The sequence below is a fragment of the Camelina sativa genome, chromosome 3, assembly GCF_030686135.1.
Source record: "Camelina sativa cultivar CO46 ecotype springtype chromosome 3, ASM3068613v1".
In the NCBI taxonomy this organism is placed as follows: domain Eukaryota; kingdom Viridiplantae; phylum Streptophyta; class Magnoliopsida; order Brassicales; family Brassicaceae; genus Camelina; species Camelina sativa.
The window spans coordinates 27,092,975-27,114,053 of record NC_141882.1 but is presented as its reverse complement, the minus strand read 5'-3'; the positions used below and the strand labels follow the sequence as shown (position 1 = coordinate 27,114,053).

Here is a 21,079-nt window from a genome sequence, read left to right as displayed (position 1 = left end):
TTTTTTTTTTTGTGGATGGGTTCGTTTATACTATAGGAAGAGGAAGTAACATCAAGCAATGATTTTGTGAGAATTGATTAATTGGAAAGTTGAATTGGAGAAGAAGAATCATGAAAAGGTTGGGGAAGAAGAAAGTAGTGGAGGGATCCCCTAAAAGGTCGGCTTTTTGGGCAGCTGTGTGTGGACTATGGAGTTTAGTTATTAGTTAATGTGACATCAAATTTAATAAGACAAGTCAACTGTTTCTGCTTTGATTTTATCGATTTTTCTTTAATATTGGACTTTCTCAAGTTTTCAATCGTTTCCATGTGAAGCAGCAACATTGACCACGATAAAGGTGATGATTAATTTAAAAAGCTTATTTGGTTTCAAAGCATTAACGGCTTTCATCCATAATCCATAGCATAGTACTATGGTTGGAATCATTTAGAAATCAGCATCATTGTAAAAATTGTCATAAGACTATGTGTATTGGTTTAAGTTTTCAACAGTTTACTTTTTACTCCATATCATCATTTTTTCTTTTTCTTCCTCCTCATCTTCCTTTTATTCCACGTAATAATTTAACACCCTCTCAATTTTTACTTTCTACGATAGTTCTGTTTAACTAAATTCAACATCTTATCCTACTATTTTTATAATATATTTTATCTTCTTTTATTTTTTTTGTTTTTTATTAATTAATAACAATTACTGATTAAAATTAAACAATAGTTTATTAAAGGATAATTAGAAAAATTATAGTAAAAAGATGAATTTTTTTATTGTCCAAATTAAATGAAACAAGTCTCTATTTATAAAGTCAAAAAAAATGATAAACTTTGATCTAAACAAAAAAAAAAGTTTATTATAATTTAATTGATTCAAATAGTTAGGAGTGGAAAATAATCTTTAAAATTCTAAATAAATGAGATAGTTTATTTCTTATTTCATGAGTTTTACGGTGAGTGCACACCACACATTGCTTGCTCCATTCAGAAGATGACATGTGGCATCAGGGGTCCCAGATTTTGTTTTCTCAACATGTTGAAAAAATTCAATTATGTTTAATCCATGTAATGTTTTTTTTAAAACTTTCAACACCCTCATCCCCTATATAATAAAACGAAAGTATACAATATTTTTTATACACTATATAATATGTGTTATAAAATTAATGATTTAATATTTGATAGGTTATAGCTTACATGAGTTGTAACCATTAATTAAATCTTGATTTAAGATCCTTTTAAAAAAGATATTCGAAAGAACATCATCAAATCTCCAAAGAATTTTTACTTAACCATATATAGGTAACAAAATCTTAAAACTTAATCATTTTTCCGCGTATTAAGAGTGATTTCCGATTATACTTCTTTGTACAACAAAATCCAAGCAGGGGTGACGAAGGAGGATGTTAAGAGATTTAAAAAAGTTCTCACAAAAGAGGATTGGAAAATCATTGAGAAATTTTCAGTCATCAAGGTGTTATAGCACGGGTTGATTTTAATCACTATATTTTAACCGTGTACGAGTACATGTACGATTACAGACAACCACATATTATCCAAAAAACATTTTTAAATAATCATATAAATTATATTTTATATAAAAATGCAATATAAATTAAATGAATTTCAACCAGTGCTCTAGCACGGGTTTTAATCTAGTTGAATCTATTAAACTGTCAAATAAATAATTCAACATGCCAATTGTAAATGGTCTAATGAAGGAGAAAAACAAAATGCCATGCTGATATATAACCAACATGAGAGATAGGTGAGATCAGTAACGTTTTAATGTTTTTGCTCCTACATTAATGGCCACTACTCAGCAGAGGCCTAACCTATATCTAACAATCATGGTATAGGTTTATTAACATCGTAGACCCTTGTATCATGTCCCATGATAAAGTAGGGATTTATAAACTGAGAGATTGATAAATTTGAGTTTTACATTTCTAGTTTTTCTTAAATGAGAGAGAGAGAGACCTAGGGGAAGCAAGTTTTGTTTTGTTCGAGGGTACAAGAGATCAATTCTTTTTAGTTCCTTAGTTCTTAATAAGTCTATTATCTTCTTGCCTTTCATTCGGTTCCTTACCCTTATCAGTTTCACATGTAAGGTAGGCAACGTTATAGCTTGGAAAGGTATTGGCTCACAGTGAGAGAAGCGTCCTTGGCCATCATATCAATCCAATATTTATAGTGAAATGATTAGTATTTTAAACTTTCATAAAACTGGATAAATGAAAATCAATATATAAATTTGTACCAAATAAATATATCTACAAATAAAATCCCTCACATATGTGAGAGTTTATAATCAATAAATTTTACAACCTTAAATTAATAAATCTAATAAATAAAACTCTTCTAAAACATGTTTACAAACAAAAACTTTACCCCGTGCAATGCACAATTATTACTTAGTAAATTTGGTAAAATCCAGAAAATAAAACAAAACTCGTATTGAAGCGGTCGTGTTTAGAAATCACGATTTAAATTTTTGATTTAGTTGTATATACTATATTGAATAAAATATAACATTTGAGATTTCTTAGATTTTAATAATTTGTCACAGCGTTGATGTATAGTGCGAAAAATATATAATAAATTAGATAGAATATTTATATTTTTAAACGATAAGAAATGTTGTATCTTAGTTTTAAAATATATCTGTCATAATTAAACAATTTAGGCATGCATATATTTAATCCTAGTTTTATAATTATTCTAAATAGTTTGTTATTGTTTTTTTTAGATTTCTGAAACAATAAATGGAATCTGTTAAATAATTTTTAAAATATTGTTTTATTATTTATAACCAATGAATTAATTACATAACAACTAAACCAATAAAACAATCCAACATAAATCAAGAACCATCAATCCTAGACAATGTTCTAAGGACTCAACTCTAGCAACCTAACATGAGCCAGACAACAACCAATCGAACCACTAGAACATCCTCCTCTTCATCGCCTTGATTTCACTATCACACTTTGCCTTTACCAGCACCATACACACAAATTGAGATGCATGAGTATTGTCATAAACACTCAGTGAAGCAATCATGCCATCTATTGGGCTATACACACAAGCAAATGAGATTCCAATGTTAAACAAGCAACAAACAATCCAATGAAACAAGTTTCAGCCGCCTGCTGAAAAGGTTGGTGTGGACCGACACCCTCCTGATGTCGACCGACATTGGTTCCTCATTATCAATCGACACTGCTTCTGGGTGTCGACCGACACCACCTCCTAGTGTCGACCGACACCCTTCCTCGAATAGGAAACTGTGGCATCGACACTTGCCAAGTCTCCGCGTCGTCAATGTCTTTGTGTCGACCGACACCCACCTGGTGTCGATCGACACCGACTCTGTAGACATGTTCTGCTCGAAGCCAAAAGTCGAAGATCTGATTTCCAATTCCTCCAAAATGTCTGAAACTCACCCAAAAGTCCTGGAATCTTATGGGAACCAATAACCAAACAAAAGCATACAAGAACACAACACAAACAGCCACAAAACAAGCAAAACATTGGATTCTCAGGCTTAGATCAGCCATGGTCATGCAACCACCACTTTTGCAGAAAGTTCTGACCCAAAAACGAAGAATCCTACATTTTAAAAGGCTTCTCCTTCGTTCCTAGCACAAGATATTCACTCCATAGCAACAGATCCCCCAAACAAGCCAAGCATCTCCCAAAAACCTCCAAACACATAAGCGCTGTAATGACCCGTAACCAAAAGTACGGACCAGACGGAGAAACATGTCCGAATGACAAGGAAAGATCTCGAGAAGATGGAGAAAAGAAAATCCCATAGAAAATTTAAGAGACTTGTGGAAGAAGTTACCAAGTCATGAATTAATCCAAGACCGGTAATGGACGAGAACCGTTAGGGCATCCGGTGAATTGGACGGTGGATGATCAATGATGATGGGGAAAGATCAAAAGAAGGAAAAAGGAAGGAATAGCCGTGGAAAAATGGAGAAAAGTCGTAGTCACGGACGAGAGGTCTGGAGACGGACGAGAGAAGCTGACTTCACGGACGAGAGGTCTGGAGGTGAACGAGAAGAGTCGAAGTCTCAGATGAGAGGACCGAGGACTATCGAGGAAATTCAAAGTCTCAGACGAGAGGACCGAAGACTGACAAAGAAATAAACCCACGGACGCATAAATCTTGAATTTGCGGACAAGCACGGGAGCTTGGGACACATAAATCTTGAATTTGCGGACAAGCACGGGAGCTTGGGACGCAAGAGAGATGCGGGAAGGTTGGAGGAAGTGGAAAGGTCTCTCAAGAGCTGTGAGACGACACGTGTCGCCATCGCATGCTCTCTCGCCAGAGACTGAGATGCACGCGCGTGTGAGTGAGACTGGAAGCGTTTTACATGCAGAATTTCTGCCACTTGTCAAACACAAATTGCCACTTTCCTAGACAGAGAACTCGACCAAGGGCTTATAAATAGCCTCTTTGGCTTCTCATTTTCGAGAAAGTCTCTCTCAAACACTAAACTCTTGCAAAAATTTTCTCTCAACAAATTCTTGAAGAAAAATTAAGAGACTTCCAAGGGAGGAAGAGGAAGAAGCTCGTCGGAGCTAGAGGAGGAAGAGGAGGCGAAGCGCTGTCGGATTGCGGTGTGGTGGTGGAGCTCGAATCAGTAAATCCTCTGCCTAAATCACTGTTAGTTGAGGATATGACTTTAGAGTTGTTGTGATTTGCGTTTGGTGTGAGTGTAGAGAGTACATGAGCTTGGTAGCTCTTGTGTCTTTCTTGATTTCTTGAGTGTTGCATGTTTATCTTTTAGATCTACATGACAACAAGTTAAGATCTGGAGAGTAGACTAACATGCATACATTGATTGTTGCATATAGTCTTGTTTGGGGTTAAGAGATCATGCATGCATAAAGAATTGAGTGATTTTGGTTGCATGCAAGATCAGATCCGAAATGGATGATCATGCATGCATCCTTCTATGATTTTTATCAACCGGTTAGGGAAGAGAAATGAAGTGGTGAGATGAGTGGAAAATGCAATACTTTCTTGCATAATTTTTGAGAATTATTTGAGTAGCATGCATGATAGAAATGGGAGGAAAATGGGTTAGCACCACTTGCATGTCAAGGAAAAATATTTAAGAAATTGTTTTTAATATTTCTTGAGAGTTGAATGGTTTGCATGCATGTGGTTGTTGTCTTAAATGCTTTAATATTTTATATCTTGCATTTTAAGAATTTTTGGGTGAATTTCTTGTTTGTTTTTCTTGCATGCATTGCTTGATTCTTGTTTGAATTTTTTTGTTATTTAAGTACTTGATTCTTTGTGTCGGTAGACTTAGAATAAGTACTTGTCTAGCTAGTTCTCATGTGTCATGTTGGACTAGCAATCGACTTCTGTCCTCAAGTGAATGTGGAGTTCCGGCGAGTTAACCATTGAGGTCTCGTGGCTAGGACAAATCAGCGTCTAGTGAGAGACGAGACCGATCTATTGCATGACGATGCAAATGTGTGGTGATCCGGTTGGTAGTCTTTGTAGTTTCAACGTTGTGTGGATTGGGGAGATGGGACAGAAGGTCATTGGGCCCTAGGTTGCGTGTTTGAGATGAAGTATAGTGTGTACCTAGGGTGGTAGCATCACTAGTACTTTCATTTCCTTGAGTTTTGGGAGTTGTGTTGAGATGGCCTATGGTGGCTATGAGTCTAGAAGTGTCATGTTGGGTCATTTCTAGTTCTTGCATGTTGATTGTTGTTGCTTGATTGCTTTGTTTGCTTGCTTGCTAATCGCTTCCGTATTGCACGATTCTGATTGTTGTTGTGGGTATTTGGATTAAGAGGATTTCATGTTAGAGAGTCACCCAACTCACTGAGTTATCGTGGATTACTCACTCTTCTCCTTTACTATTTTTCTTGCAGGGAAAGTAAGTGGGTAGAGTTGGACAACTAGGAAAACCGGATATGATGTTTTGTGTTGTGTGATTGCTTGAATAAAACTCCTTGTTTTCTTTTGCATGCATTTCTTCAAAAATGGATTTAATTGTTTTTCTTTTGTATTTTTGTTTTTAAACGCAAACATTATACATAAGTAAATCGAGATATTTTCTTATATAATCGGACAAGTAGAAAAGTACATGGCCTAGTCCGGGCCATCACAACGCCGCGCATGTGCAAAAGGTTGAAAAGGTAGAGGTGTATGCGTAACGGGTAGGCGGCGGCTAGCGGACTGGTCGGAGAACCTAATTCGTTGGTGGAACCTCGACTGGACTGCGAGCTGTCGACCTAAACGTGACGTCCACCTGGGCCGGAGCGCGGTCTGGCCGAGTGACGGATGCGGTTCGGGGACGTTACAAACGCTCTCTTTTCTCCCTATATTTTCTCTCTCTCAAATCGGCAAAACAACCTTTTTCCATGATCTAGGTTGAGTTTTGCCTTAAATACGTCGGTTAGGGAGATTCCCAATTGAACCAAACCAAACCAAAACGATAATTTAAATCAACCTGGTCGGACCAGAAATTGATGATGTCGATCGATATCCACCCCAAAATCGACTATTTAGTTCGCGGATGTTACGATTCTCCCCCACCAACATAGATTTGTCATCGAATCGCGAACAACCATCAGCCAAGGACTCCCGTGCAACCGTCTCCAAAGCCCGCACCTCCTCCGACCGATCCGCGAAGGTTACCCTCAGGCGATAGACTCACGTTCCAGGCATTATTTGCTCTCGACTTTTGGACTTTCTCTCTACTCATAGGTCTTTACCTTGAGTTTTTACTGACTCCTCATCATGCCTTAGTCTGCATGCCATAATATTGGCTCCTCATCAGGCCTAAGCCTACATGCCGTAATATATAAAGAAGTCCAATATTCGTCTCTCGGGTTGCCACCCTACAACGCGCCCCAATATCGTCATTCAAAGTCTATACCATCAATATTCTTAAGCCAAAAAGTCTCTGAATATAACAGTACTAGGAGAACTAAAGTCCTCCAAAAGTCGTTCATGACCAAAATCAGGTCTAAACACGTCTGAGTCCTATCTCCTAATCTCTTAATCATGTCTCCCTCCCGTGGTTCGTGTAAAACATCAAAATGTTATACCAACCACATATTTTCTCACTGGAATACCTCATGACCACACAAATATCATCAACATGCCACAAGGGCCGCCACTATGGCCAACAAACGTCCTAAAGAGGACCACCACAAAGGCCAAAAATGTTTACTAAAACCGCCACTAAGGCCAAAAAAATGTCCTCAACAGGACTGCCACAAAGGTCAAACAATTGTCCTAAAAAGGACCTCCACCAAGGCCACAAATTCCGAAGGACCCTCACGAAGACCAATTGTCCCAAACGACCGTCACAAAGACCTCTCGTCCTGAAATACCGTCCTCAAGACCACTTGTCTCGAAGGACCTTCACGAAGACCACTCGTTTGGAAGGACCGTCACGAAGACGACACATCCCAAAGGATTGCCTAAATAAGCCACACGTCCCGAAGGATCGTCATGAAGATCATACATCTTAAAGGACTGCCTAAATAGGCAACATTGGCTAAACAACTCGCCAAGAAGGCCACACAATTGGCTAAACAGCCTGCCACAAAGGCCACACAATGTCTCGAAAGACCGCCCCACACAGGCCACACAGTGACTCAACAGTCTTCCACGAAGGCCTCACAAGCCCCACCAAGGGCACACAAGCCCTACCAAGGCTCAAAAATTCTAACTCTTATAAAACTTTCCATTTTTAGCACTTTCTATTTCTGGAAACTTTCCACTTTTCGAAACTTTCACTTCAGGAAAATTTCCTCTTTTAACACATGCTTTAGGAAAACTCGTATCCCAAACACCACCTCATCTTGATAGTTAGTCGCACAACCAACCACCCGTAAACGACCAAGTAACAAGAGAGATGGGCTGGAATACTCTATTTCCGCTCCAGCCACGGACTACAACTCAGACCAGGCTATAAAAGCTCAAGTCGCGGCCTGCTTCTCAAAACACTTCTTGAACCTTGCCTTCATCTTCACCTCTGGCTCCCAAGTCTGCTCCCCAACACCATCACAGTCCCATAGGACTCTCATCAAAGAAACCTTCTTCTTCTGAAGTTCCTTGACTCTCCTCTCGAGAACCCTCACTGGTCTCACCTCCAATGTCATGTTGGGCTGAAGATCCTTAGGAATCTTAGCCAACAACTGATCATCCTCGCGGAGACACTTCCGCAGCATCAACACATCGAATACATTGTGGAACGCGCGCATAACCTCAGGTAACTCCAGCCTATATGCCATTGGTCCCACCCGCTCAACTACTCTGAACGGAACCATATACCTCAGACTCAACTTTGTCTCAGTCAAAGACTTTTCGGACCACACAACATGGCCATCTTGAGGTACAGTCTGTCTCCTTCCTGAAACTCAAGATCTCTCCTCCCCTTATCAGCATAACACCTCTGCTGAGCCTGAGCTTCCTTCATATTCAGCTTCAGAACACGAATTTTCTCCGAGATCTCCTAAACAAAACTCGCACAATGTATGCTCCTCTCCCCCACCTGAGTCTAGCATAATGGTGTTCGGCATGGCCTCCCGTACAACGCTTCATAAGGAGTCATCCTGATACTCGCCTGGTAGTTGTTGTTGTAAGCAAACTCTACCTAGCTCAGGTGATCCACCCAATGCCACCCAGTCCTGCACACATATTCTCAGCAAATCCTCCAACGTTTGAATCGTCCTCTCCGACTGCCCATCTGTCTGAGGATGGTAGGGTGTAATCATATGCACCTTAGTGCCCATCTCTGCCTGAAATGTCCTCCAAAACACCAAAGTGAACGTGGAATCTCTATCCGACACGATACTCGCTGGCACCCGTGCAACGAGACTATCTCTTTCACATACTTCTTAGCCAAGACCGCTGCTCCATCAGTCTTCGTAATGGCCGGAAAATGTGCCGACTTAGTCAACCTGTCCACAATGACCCAAATAGTCAACGTTCATTGTGATCATGTCCCACTTCCACTCTGGAATGGGCAAACTCTTCAACAAGCCGCCCGAAACCTAATGCTCAGCCTTCACTAGCTGACAGACATCACATCTCGCGACCCAACTAGTGATATGTTAATATTTGTATTTCCTTAGCATGTATTTGTCATACATTTAACTAGGATAACTCATGGTTTTGCATCCTTTTCTAGTCTCTTTTATACACTTTGCATGTTAAGGTTGTTCTTGCATCATCTTCGCATACATTGTGCATGTTGGAATATTTCAGGTGCTTAGCAGATATCCAGACTGTTGGAACCAAATGGAGGTTGAGACATGCGACTCGACCAAGCATGCTCGGAATGGATGTTATGCGACTCGACCTACACTACCCAGCGACCCAACCTTCCACGTTTTTGATCGAGTCGAGTGAAGATTTTTATTTGGGATTCAGCTTTCATTGTCTTCATCAAAGTTGTAGGGAATTGAGTCATCTTTCCAATGGGGTTTATTTCAAGCCAATCGAAGGCGTGTTTCAAGAGTTATCACATTTTTAGTGGATGCATATACACCCACCTCGAGTCGTCACCACTGCACTCGACCCAGCTCGACCGACGTGCACCGACTCGACCACACACGTCAGAAAGAAAGATGCTCCCACTTAGCCAACCCAATTCCCGAACCGACGCTCTATCCTGTCGTTTTATGTTTTAGGGCATTCCATATTTTACTATGAATACATTTTGTTAAGTTTTTACTCAGACATCTCGTTTTTCATTAAGGTTTACCTAGCCACCTAAAATGTTTTCTGATTTTGTAATCTAGATATCTTTGAACTTATTTAGATTTTGCATTTGATTTCTTCTACAAAGTTGTTCATCTCATTTTTATTTATCTGATGATGGTTGATTTAATGTTTTCCGAATTTGCACCTTTGATGATGATTTCTGGATCCGAGTAGTGTTAGAGTTCTTGAGGATGAGATAGATTAGGTGGAGGATCTTAGTATGTAGGGTGTTTAAGTTTAGATTCGTATGATTCCCATCTGGACTAAAGTTAGAAATACTAGTTTATCTCTGATCAATTGGAACTAAGTTTTAGACATTTCCACACCTGAAAGGTGATTGATGAAATGTCTGACCAACTAGTGCTAAAGACTTACATTCCTAGCCTAAGAGATTAGTTATCTAGGATGTTTGTTTATGTGAATGAACTTATTTGTCATGCCTGCTTGATCATGTTTCTCTAGCGAGTGCTAGGTTTGGAAGTGGTTGAGTCTGAGTAGCTTCTGTCAAGAGATTGGATTAGCTAAGTTGTGATGTTCATTGTCTAGGGACAGTTTGTTTGTGGCATGTTAAACACTGTGTAGACTAGGAGACTCCGCCGACATCAATTATTCCCATCCGTAGGACTTCTATCTTTCTTATTGTTATTGCATTCCTGAGACTGTTTTGGTTCTTGCTGTTTAGTTCATGCTTAGATTCGTTTTTGTTTGTATTCATGTTTACTTCTTATCATGCATGTTCGTTTCTAGTTCTGTAGCTCATTCCCGTTTTGCATTCTGATCATTCTAGGATTGTTAGATATAAAACCACTCTTTCATTTGGCTTGACTTGTGATTTGTTGATTGCATCTTGAGTGATAGCATCATCCCATTTGGATTGACACTTAAGTACTATAACTACATAAGGTTAAACCTGCTAGGATAGACACACAAAAATCCTAGTATCAACTAGCTACATCCTTCTTCATTCCGATCCAATGATAGTACCGCTTGAGGTCATGGTACATCTTAGTCGCTCCTGGATGAATAGAGAACATGTTTGCATGAGCGTCCCTCAGATCTCCTGCCTCAACTCCTCATCCTTGGTCACACAGATCCGACCATGAACAAGTATGGTACCATTGGCAGAGACCTGATACTCCGTATCAATACCTCTAGAGGCATTCACAAGCCCCACATCCTTTAACTGAGCCAACCGCACTCTGCTCAGTTTCCAAAAACCTCCAAACACTTTTCTCCCTCTGTTGTCTCTCTGAAATTGGCAAAACAACCTTTTTCCATGACCTAGGTCGAGTTTTGCCTTATATACGTTTGCTAGGGATTCCTAATTGAACCAAACCGAACCAAAATAAAAAATAAATCAACCTGGTCAGACCGGAAATTGATGGTGTCAATTGACACTACCCTTTGTGTCGATCGACACCCATCCCCAAAACCGACTACTTGGTTTGTGGATGGTACATTTATAGATAAAATAATGTGTAACACAAATTGTGTTACACATTATTTGGATAAACAAGAGGATCATAACACAACGTTTCGTTAATTTCTTTTCGGCCGGCTTCGCCTTTGGCGTCAGCCATATTTCCATTTCTTATTTCGTTTACAGTTTATTCTCTTTACATAAAATCCATTTATATCCAGAGATCATCATATCCATCTTCTTCAATTCATGAAAAAGTTCCCAAGATTGCCAATGAGAAGAGATGGGTTTCATCGACAATTCAATTCATGCAGTCCGCCTCATATATATTCCCTAATCATATAAATTTGGGTTTGATATCAGAGAGTCATGTTGCAAAACCACCATCAGAGGCCTTGAAGATGGACCAGATTCCTCTATTTCGGCACAACCGTTAAAGGACTCTCAGACTCGGTAGAACAAAATATCCTCTATCTGATCCCTCCACTCATCCGCCATACTTGGATTCATGCCTCCTGGGAAGTATCCCGCACCAACATGTCGTAGCTGCACCAACATCTGAACATATTGTGCATCCACTACTTCGACCCCTGGCAGCACACCTGCATGCAACCCAACCACATGCTGCACCCCTGGAGCCTGCCCACCAACCACTGGCAGCACTCTAGGAGCCTGCCCACCAACCGTTGGCGGCACTCTAGGAGCCTGCCTACCAACCGCTGGCGGCACCACTTTCGGAAGCCGCACCAACACCTGAGCCAGAAAGTTAGCCAGAAGATCATCCCGACCTGGGGCACCACCTGATGCAACCCTCACAGCTAAGGCAACACCAACACCAATCCCGAGCCCACCAGCCTCGTCAATAATACCACCAGCCAAGCCCCCAAGCCCTCTAGGATGAACCTGCGACTCTGCAGTCCTCCTCAGATCTATTCTCCTAATCATATAAATCAGGGTTCGATTTCACAGAGTCATGTTGCAGAGCCACCATCAGAGGCCTCGAAGATGGACCTGATTCCTCAGTTTTGGCACAATCATCGAAGGACTCTCGAGCTGGGTAGACCAAAATCTATCTCTTCCATAATTATGTGTTTTGGTTGGCTCTTCGTAGCCATCCATCTCTCTTGTAGCACGTTTTTCTGCCAATCACAATTGTGTTGTTGCCGGCATTTCGTCTCCGATTATGTTTCATCTTCTTCTTGCAGCCACTTAGACATCATTGGCCTAAGAATGAAGTGGAATTTTTGGCAGTTGTCATTTCCCTCCACCAAATGGTATGGAGATGTAATTTGGATATATGATCTTGGTATCATTTAGACTTGTATTGACAATGAAAGCGAATGGAAAAGATTCTTAATGCGGACATCAGTTCATAGCCCCGGTTCGAGACGTTGCCTAAGGATATGGCGACGAGAGATCAGGTTGTCTTTGATTTTACGAATAGATTTCGGCAAATTTTTGCCTTGGTTTTCATTATCAATCAAGGAATTTACACAGCCGTTTGTTGTTAATTTGAATGGGTGCTTTTGGGGACGTCAACATTGAACATACGAGATTCAGAAGATGGTATTCTTCATTTCATAATTTATGGGCATTAGCGATAACAAAGAAAGATGTCATCTCCCGTTGCTGGAGATGTGTTGTTGGGAAACGACGTAACAATTGGATCGCGACCATTGATCGCTTCAAAGTTTATTGGAGTTTCGTCAAAAAAACGATAGCCAAACAAGACGATCATGTAAGGAAGAAGACGAATAAAGAAGATAATAGATTTGATAATCTATTGGCGTGTAAGGCTTACAAAGAAAAGCAGTGTTTAATTCAGTTGGTCGATTGTGTTTCTTCTTCTTAACTTTTAATCATTTTTTAGTTAGATGTGTATGTCCTAGAATAACTAGTTAATCTCGGTTTCCATTTTAGGCCTTGACTGTTTATGAGATCTTAAGTAGTCTTTAGATTTTGAGTCTTTGATAATCTATTTTCTTACCATTCAAGATTTTCAAAAAATAGATTCCCTTAAATTTAGGAAAACTAGTTTTTGGATGGTTTCTTGCAATTTCAAAAAGAAACTAAAAACCATAATTTGTGGTTTTTGTAAGAAATAATTATTTTCAACAAGAACATTTTTAATTTTTGAGTTTTTGATTTTTTATTTATTAATTTTAAATTCAACAGCAAAAAGTAAAAACTAAAAAATCATAAACTAAAATTCAAAATCTAAAATCTAAAAACCAAAAATCATCTAAAAATTAATTACCATTCATGGCCTTAACAAAAGTAAAGTAAGTTGGTTAAAAGAAAAAGATAGATACAAAAAAAACGAAAATGCTTGTGGGGACGGGAATAAAAAAAATTGATGAGGAAGTTCATTCCCCTCATCGGCTCAAATGAAGGGCTTTTGTGAAAACTGAGGAGTCCAAAACTGAGGGATTTGGATTGACACTTAAGTACTATAACTACATAAGGTTAAACCTGCTAGGATAGACACACAAAAATCCTAGTATCAACTAGCTACATCCTTCTTCATTCCGATCCAATGATAGTACCGCTTGAGGTCATGGTACATCTTAGTCGCTCCTGGATGAATAGAGAACATGTTTGCATGAGCGTCCCTCAGATCTCCTGCCTCAACTCCTCATCCTTGGTCACACAGATCCGACCATGAACAAGTATGGTACCATTGGCAGAGACCTGATACTCCGTATCAATACCTCTAGAGGCATTCACAAGCCCCACATCCTTTAACTGAGCCAACCGCACTCTGCTCAGTTTCCAAAAACCTCCAAACACTTTTCTCCCTCTGTTGTCTCTCTGAAATTGGCAAAACAACCTTTTTCCATGACCTAGGTCGAGTTTTGCCTTATATACGTTTGCTAGGGATTCCTAATTGAACCAAACCGAACCAAAATAAAAAATAAATCAACCTGGTCAGACCGGAAATTGATGGTGTCAATTGACACTACCCTTTGTGTCGATCGACACCCATCCCCAAAACCGACTACTTGGTTTGTGGATGGTACATTTATAGATAAAATAATGTGTAACACAAATTGTGTTACACATTATTTGGATAAACAAGAGGATCATAACACAACGTTTCGTTAATTTCTTTTCGGCCGGCTTCGCCTTTGGCGTCAGCCATATTTCCATTTCTTATTTCGTTTACAGTTTATTCTCTTTACATAAAATCCATTTATATCCAGAGATCATCATATCCATCTTCTTCAATTCATGAAAAAGTTCCCAAGATTGCCAATGAGAAGAGATGGGTTTCATCGACAATTCAATTCATGCAGTCCGCCTCATATATATTCCCTAATCATATAAATTTGGGTTTGATATCAGAGAGTCATGTTGCAAAACCACCATCAGAGGCCTTGAAGATGGACCAGATTCCTCTATTTCGGCACAACCGTTAAAGGACTCTCAGACTCGGTAGAACAAAATATCCTCTATCTGATCCCTCCACTCATCCGCCATACTTGGATTCATGCCTCCTGGGAAGTATCCCGCACCAACATGTCGTAGCTGCACCAACATCTGAACATATTGTGCATCCACTACTTCGACCCCTGGCAGCACACCTGCATGCAACCCAACCACATGCTGCACCCCTGGAGCCTGCCCACCAACCACTGGCAGCACTCTAGGAGCCTGCCCACCAACCGTTGGCGGCACTCTAGGAGCCTGCCTACCAACCGCTGGCGGCACCACTTTCGGAAGCCGCACCAACACCTGAGCCAGAAAGTTAGCCAGAAGATCATCCCGACCTGGGGCACCACCTGATGCAACCCTCACAGCTAAGGCAACACCAACACCAATCCCGAGCCCACCAGCCTCGTCAATAATACCACCAGCCAAGCCCCCAAGCCCTCTAGGATGAACCTGCGACTCTGCAGTCCTCCTCAGATCTATTCTCCTAATCATATAAATCAGGGTTCGATTTCACAGAGTCATGTTGCAGAGCCACCATCAGAGGCCTCGAAGATGGACCTGATTCCTCAGTTTTGGCACAATCATCGAAGGACTCTCGAGCTGGGTAGACCAAAATCTATCTCTTCCATAATTATGTGTTTTGGTTGGCTCTTCGTAGCCATCCATCTCTCTTGTAGCACGTTTTTCTGCCAATCACAATTGTGTTGTTGCCGGCATTTCGTCTCCGATTATGTTTCATCTTCTTCTTGCAGCCACTTAGACATCATTGGCCTAAGAATGAAGTGGAATTTTTGGCAGTTGTCATTTCCCTCCACCAAATGGTATGGAGATGTAATTTGGATATATGATCTTGGTATCATTTAGACTTGTATTGACAATGAAAGCGAATGGAAAAGATTCTTAATGCGGACATCAGTTCATAGCCCCGGTTCGAGACGTTGCCTAAGGATATGGCGACGAGAGATCAGGTTGTCTTTGATTTTACGAATAGATTTCGGCAAATTTTTGCCTTGGTTTTCATTATCAATCAAGGAATTTACACAGCCGTTTGTTGTTAATTTGAATGGGTGCTTTTGGGGACGTCAACATTGAACATACGAGATTCAGAAGATGGTATTCTTCATTTCATAATTTATGGGCATTAGCGATAACAAAGAAAGATGTCATCTCCCGTTGCTGGAGATGTGTTGTTGGGAAACGACGTAACAATTGGATCGCGACCATTGATCGCTTCAAAGTTTATTGGAGTTTCGTCAAAAAAACGATAGCCAAACAAGACGATCATGTAAGGAAGAAGACGAATAAAGAAGATAATAGATTTGATAATCTATTGGCGTGTAAGGCTTACAAAGAAAAGCAGTGTTTAATTCAGTTGGTCGATTGTGTTTCTTCTTCTTAACTTTTAATCATTTTTTAGTTAGATGTGTATGTCCTAGAATAACTAGTTAATCTCGGTTTCCATTTTAGGCCTTGACTGTTTATGAGATCTTAAGTAGTCTTTAGATTTTGAGTCTTTGATAATCTATTTTCTTACCATTCAAGATTTTCAAAAAATAGATTCCCTTAAATTTAGGAAAACTAGTTTTTGGATGGTTTCTTGCAATTTCAAAAAGAAACTAAAAACCATAATTTGTGGTTTTTGTAAGAAATAATTATTTTCAACAAGAACATTTTTAATTTTTGAGTTTTTGATTTTTTATTTATTAATTTTAAATTCAACAGCAAAAAGTAAAAACTAAAAAATCATAAACTAAAATTCAAAATCTAAAATCTAAAAACCAAAAATCATCTAAAAATTAATTACCATTCATGGCCTTAACAAAAGTAAAGTAAGTTGGTTAAAAGAAAAAGATAGATACAAAAAAAACGAAAATGCTTGTGGGGACGGGAATAAAAAAAATTGATGAGGAAGTTCATTCCCCTCATCGGCTCAAATGAAGGGCTTTTGTGAAAACTGAGGAGTCACCCCCCCCCCCCCCCCCCCCCCCCCCCCAAAAAAAATCACAAAAACAAAACAAACGCTCCACCTTGTGTTACGGCGGTTCCAAAAGTCGAGGCCTCAATCTATCTTGTCGGAGTCGAATTTAGGGTTCCGTGAGGAGCCGCCATGAAACGCAAGGACGATGAGAAGGACAGATCCTGTAGCAGCCGAAGTAAGTTAGATCCGATCCCTCCTGATCTCAAGATGGCTACAGTGAATCGATTGCCTGACAAGGAGGAGGACGATGATGATGAAGAGAAAGACACAAACCCAAGTAAGTTAGAATTGGATTCGCTCCCTCATGATCTAAAGATGGCCATACTGACTAGAATGTCTGCCAAGTCTCTTATGAAGTTGCGATGCGTGTCAAAGATGTGGTCTTCCATCATCCGAAGCCGAGGATTCATTGATTCCTTCTTCTCCAATTCCTCGAAGCAATCGCGGTTTATAGTCGCTTTGAGTAACGGTGTATTCACCAACCCGGAGGAGAAGCTTACCTTCTTCTTCTCGTTTTCACACGACGAGGGAGAGGAGCATAAGTCTTCTTCTTCTTCTTTGGTACCCAGCTTCGAGATGGCAATTCCCACCACCTTTTCTTTCTACAGACAATTTTTGGCTTCTTTCCATGGCATTCTCGCTGTGGAACTAGACTCATTGATGATCATGTGTAACCCTAGCATGGAGCAAGTCGTTAAGTTACCTGGAGATCCCATTGCTTCTTTTGTGGGATACGATCCCATTGATGATCAGTTCAAAGCATTATCCTGTTGTGCAACAAGTTGGAACGATTATGATGGTCATCTGGATCACAAGGTATTAACAGTGGGAAGTGGTCAAGGATGGAGACCCATTAAAGGTACTCCTTTACCTTATAGGGAGAGTTTAGCGAATGTATGCATCAACGGTTTTCTCTACTATGCTGCTTTCTTCACCCAAACTACAGGTGCTGCTTTTGTGCGTTTCGATGTTAGATCTGAGGAACTAAGTTTCATCAGAGCACCTAGTGTTGTTTTGCCTAGGGGAAACGAAACAGTTTTCTTAGAATACAAAGGGAAGCTAGCTTCCATTGTCAGACTCCCTTATGGTCGTTTCCCTAGTTTTGATTTGTGGATACTAGAAGACGCCGAGAAACCTGAATGGTCTAAGCAAACATGTGCGTTTCCTTCCTCTGTGTGGGATGATATCGAGTGTGGTGAAATTTCTTTTCCAGGCACCAACAAGGCCGGTGAAATCATTGTGGCCCCAACGAAGTTGTCACGCCATGTTCGACCCTTCTACATTTTCTACTACAATGTTCAAACTCAAAACATAAGAAGAGTTAGGCTCCTAGGAATTGGAGACAGTGATGAGTTTAGGCGCTCTTATGGATTCAATCCTAAACTCGAAGATTACTTTGTTCGGATCGCACATCAACACGTCGAGAGTCTTGGCTTTTTAAGAGTATAAATTAACTTAATTTTCTTTATTAAATTATTCATCAAATAATATCAAAAGATTTTACATATTAATTTTCTAAGTTAACATATTAATTTGTTAATTATCATTATACTTCACCTCTCATTTTTATATATGAGTCTGTTTTGTGAAACAAATAAATTATCGTAATATTTATTATAATTAAAAAATAGTTTTATTTGTGGAATTATAATGATAATTAACATAAGTTGAATTTTTAAAAACAAATATAAATGATTCAATCTATAAAATATTCAAGTTTTATTAATATTATTCTTTAAAAATAATATCTATTAAATTAAATTTTTTACTGAGTAACAGATCAAAATTTGAATATTTAAATTCAATTTCATACTTTTTTATTGAATTTTATAATTTTATATAATATAACAAACTTTAAATAATTTATTTTTAAATATTTTTAAAATATTGAAACTTGATATTAAAATTAGAAACTAAAAACACTCTAAATTGGTTTGTTATATTTTTTGTTTTAATATGTTTCTATAATATGAAAGAATTTAAGAAAACCAAGTATATTAAAACAAAAAGTATAATAATATATTAAATTACTCATTTGATCTTGCTTTACTAATTTTTGTATCCTAGGACTACTGCGTCTTGCAGAAAAGCCTTCTTCAAATTTCTGAACTACACTCAAAGGAAGTACTTCGGGAGATACATCGATAGTTATGTTATCATCTTCTTCATCCATAGAACTCTCACCATAATCCTCATGAGCTCGCTTCTTCTGCACTCGCTTGTTATTGCTTCTCTTATTTGTAAAATCCTTACTTTTCTTGTTCATCTTCCTACCTGATGATACACGACTCTTGACCAACACTCCTATCTTATCTTGCTTTACGAGTCTATGCATCCTAGATCTTCTGCGTTTTGCAGAAAAGCCTTCCTCCAATTTCTGAACAACATGACTCAAAGGCAGTACCTTGGGAGATGCATCATCACCATCATCAGATTTCTTCCTTGCATTAAAAGTTTCAGTTGTTTCTTTCTGCATTTCTGCAGAACCCAAAAACTTTGCAACTGACTTTAGCCACCAGACTCGGTATCTTGCAGTGACAGAACCTCGATCAAGGCGACAAGGCATGTAGAGCTTTAAACCATCAAGTGACTTACTGTAATCATTCCAAGCCTCCTTTTCTGTGAAGTTTCTGCGACGAGTAACCAAAGCAGGAAGATCTTGAGCCAAACCGAACTGCATCGCCACTCTATTCGGGAAGTAATCCTCTAAGAAACCATCTCCAACAAGCTGAGAAACTGTCACACATCGAGCAAAAGAAGCAAACTCATCATCAACACTGTCATCAACAGTCACCCACATAGCTTCGTCAAGGTAAAACCGGAGTGGGTTCCAGTTCTTTAGCGGTTTAGTGTAAGGACGCCACTCAAAATCATCAAAACTCAATCTCGTTTTACTTCTTTGTGGCAGATCACCCCACTGAGCTATCCTAGGTTCACCTTTGGGTATCTCTCTAGCTTTTGGTCTTGTGTTTCTGAATCTCGCCCATGTCCAAACTTGTACTAATTTAAACAGAGACTTGAGGTAAATTTTGTCATCAGATTTTTCTCTACAAAAATCACAGATTCGACCCAAATCTCTATAGAGGCTTGCTAGAACAACAGGGGCAAGAGCAATCCTTTCACCTCTAGCTAAACGAACAGCGATAGATGTAACATATTTGGAGACAGCACGACGAGCTGTAGCAGGAAAAACAAAAAGCGAAAGCCACAAAACCAGAAAAGCTTCATGCTCCATCTGACCACCGCTACCTGAAAATCCATGAATCTACCCTCACATAGCTATCGCTGCATCTACTCTCAAATCTTGCTTTGTCCAGTTTCTCTACGGCATCTCTCATCTCCGAGCTTTTCAAAGGGGCAAAGATCGGAGAGCCCAAAACAGAAAAGCCTAATAGCACCATCACATCCTCTAAAGTTATGGTTGCTTCACCCCAAGGAAAGACAAAAGAATTGGTCTCAGGACACCATTTCTCAGTAACGGAGAGAATCAAAGACGAGTTTTTGGAGATGTTGTAAGTAGAAGCCTTGATTGCGTCAAAAAATCCCAGCTTTTTTCCAAATGGGTGCGTGTAAAGCTTCCATTTTTCCAACCCAAGATAAGAAACGACTCCCTGCAAACCAAAACCCTGAGAAGGAAATTTGTGAAGAGAAGCGCTTTAGCTCCGAAGAGAAATCAGAAGAGGGTTTGTAGTCACGACGAGGAAGCTCGGCTACAGAGCCACCTTTGATGGAGGTAACGAAGGGTTTTAGGAAATGGGTTTTTCTCAAGCAGCCACCTTTCTTAGTAACCATGACTTCTTCTCTCTCTTCAGTGAGAAGATTCTCAGTGGGTGATGAGGAAGATGCGTTTTTCATCTCTCTAGATGGAGAAGAAGCAAACCAAAAGCTAGGGATTTTGAAAGTAGGAAAAAGAAAATGGAGACTTTACAAATCAGAAATTGCTATGTTTGGAAAAAGATGGCACTTTTGTTGAAGATGTGCAGAGTAAAATGTTTTTAGAGACCGCTGGACGCAACAGAGCAAGTCCCATTCTTTAATTTCCTACATTTTGACTGATACAGTACGAGTTAATCTGTAATTCAGTTAAGATGTGAATGATTAATCAATTTGGTTTTCGGTTCAGATTCAATTTAATTTGTTCTAGTAGAATAACGATTTTTTTAATTCTCATATTTATATAGGCCGGTTGGTTTTCTGGGACTATACAAAAATGAAAAAGTTTTTATTGGACATTATATTATCAAAAATAATTTTAAAAAAACATAAATTAGATATAACGAATAAGAAACTGGACTTCAGTCAAAATAAACCAAAAATTGGATAAAACTGAACTAGTGATCGGTTTAACCAAATCAAAAATACATTACAAACAAAAGCTGACTAAGCATTTTTATTCCGTTGACCATTTTGGTTCAAGTAAACCGAGGATCGGGAAAATCAATTCAAATCGATATCCCTAGACCGCATAAAACTTTTTGTGTTAAAACTTAATTATT

At 39.2% G+C, this 21,079-nt stretch overlaps 2 protein-coding genes and 2 pseudogenes across 3 annotated transcripts; 3 read left to right on the top strand and 1 right to left on the bottom strand.

Annotated features, from left to right (window-relative positions):
* Nucleotides 1-12,400: 12,400 nt before the first annotated feature.
* LOC147947753 (uncharacterized) lies at nt 12,401-13,022 on the top strand (annotated as a pseudogene).
* A 2,360-nt stretch (nt 13,023-15,382) lies between these two features.
* Nucleotides 15,383-16,004, top strand: LOC104779255 (uncharacterized; annotated as a pseudogene).
* Nucleotides 16,005-16,546: 542 nt separating this feature from the next.
* LOC104777906 (putative F-box protein At1g32660) lies at nt 16,547-20,712 on the top strand. Of its 2 annotated transcripts, XR_015594494.1 has the most exons (3): nt 16,547-18,026; nt 18,651-19,395; nt 19,492-20,712. XR_015594494.1 is itself a non-coding variant. In XM_019243915.2 (2 exons), exons 1-2 carry the CDS (start codon nt 16,713-16,715, stop codon nt 18,729-18,731), a joined length of 1,395 nt encoding a protein of 464 aa, XP_019099460.2. In that variant the 5' UTR covers nt 16,547-16,712; the 3' UTR covers nt 18,732-20,712. The 2 variants fall into 2 exon arrangements, 1 of the variants encoding a protein (XP_019099460.2); XM_019243915.2 differs by having other exon boundaries at nt 18,651-20,712.
* Nucleotides 18,846-20,438, bottom strand: LOC104777907 (protein MAINTENANCE OF MERISTEMS-like). The gene is made up of 4 exons (XM_087507437.1): nt 20,298-20,438; nt 19,879-20,194; nt 18,907-19,760; nt 18,846-18,857 (listed from the first exon to the last, which is right to left on the bottom strand). Exons 1-4 carry the CDS (start codon nt 20,436-20,438, stop codon nt 18,846-18,848), a joined length of 1,323 nt encoding a protein of 440 aa, XP_087363563.1.
* Nucleotides 20,713-21,079: the final 367 nt, after the last annotated feature.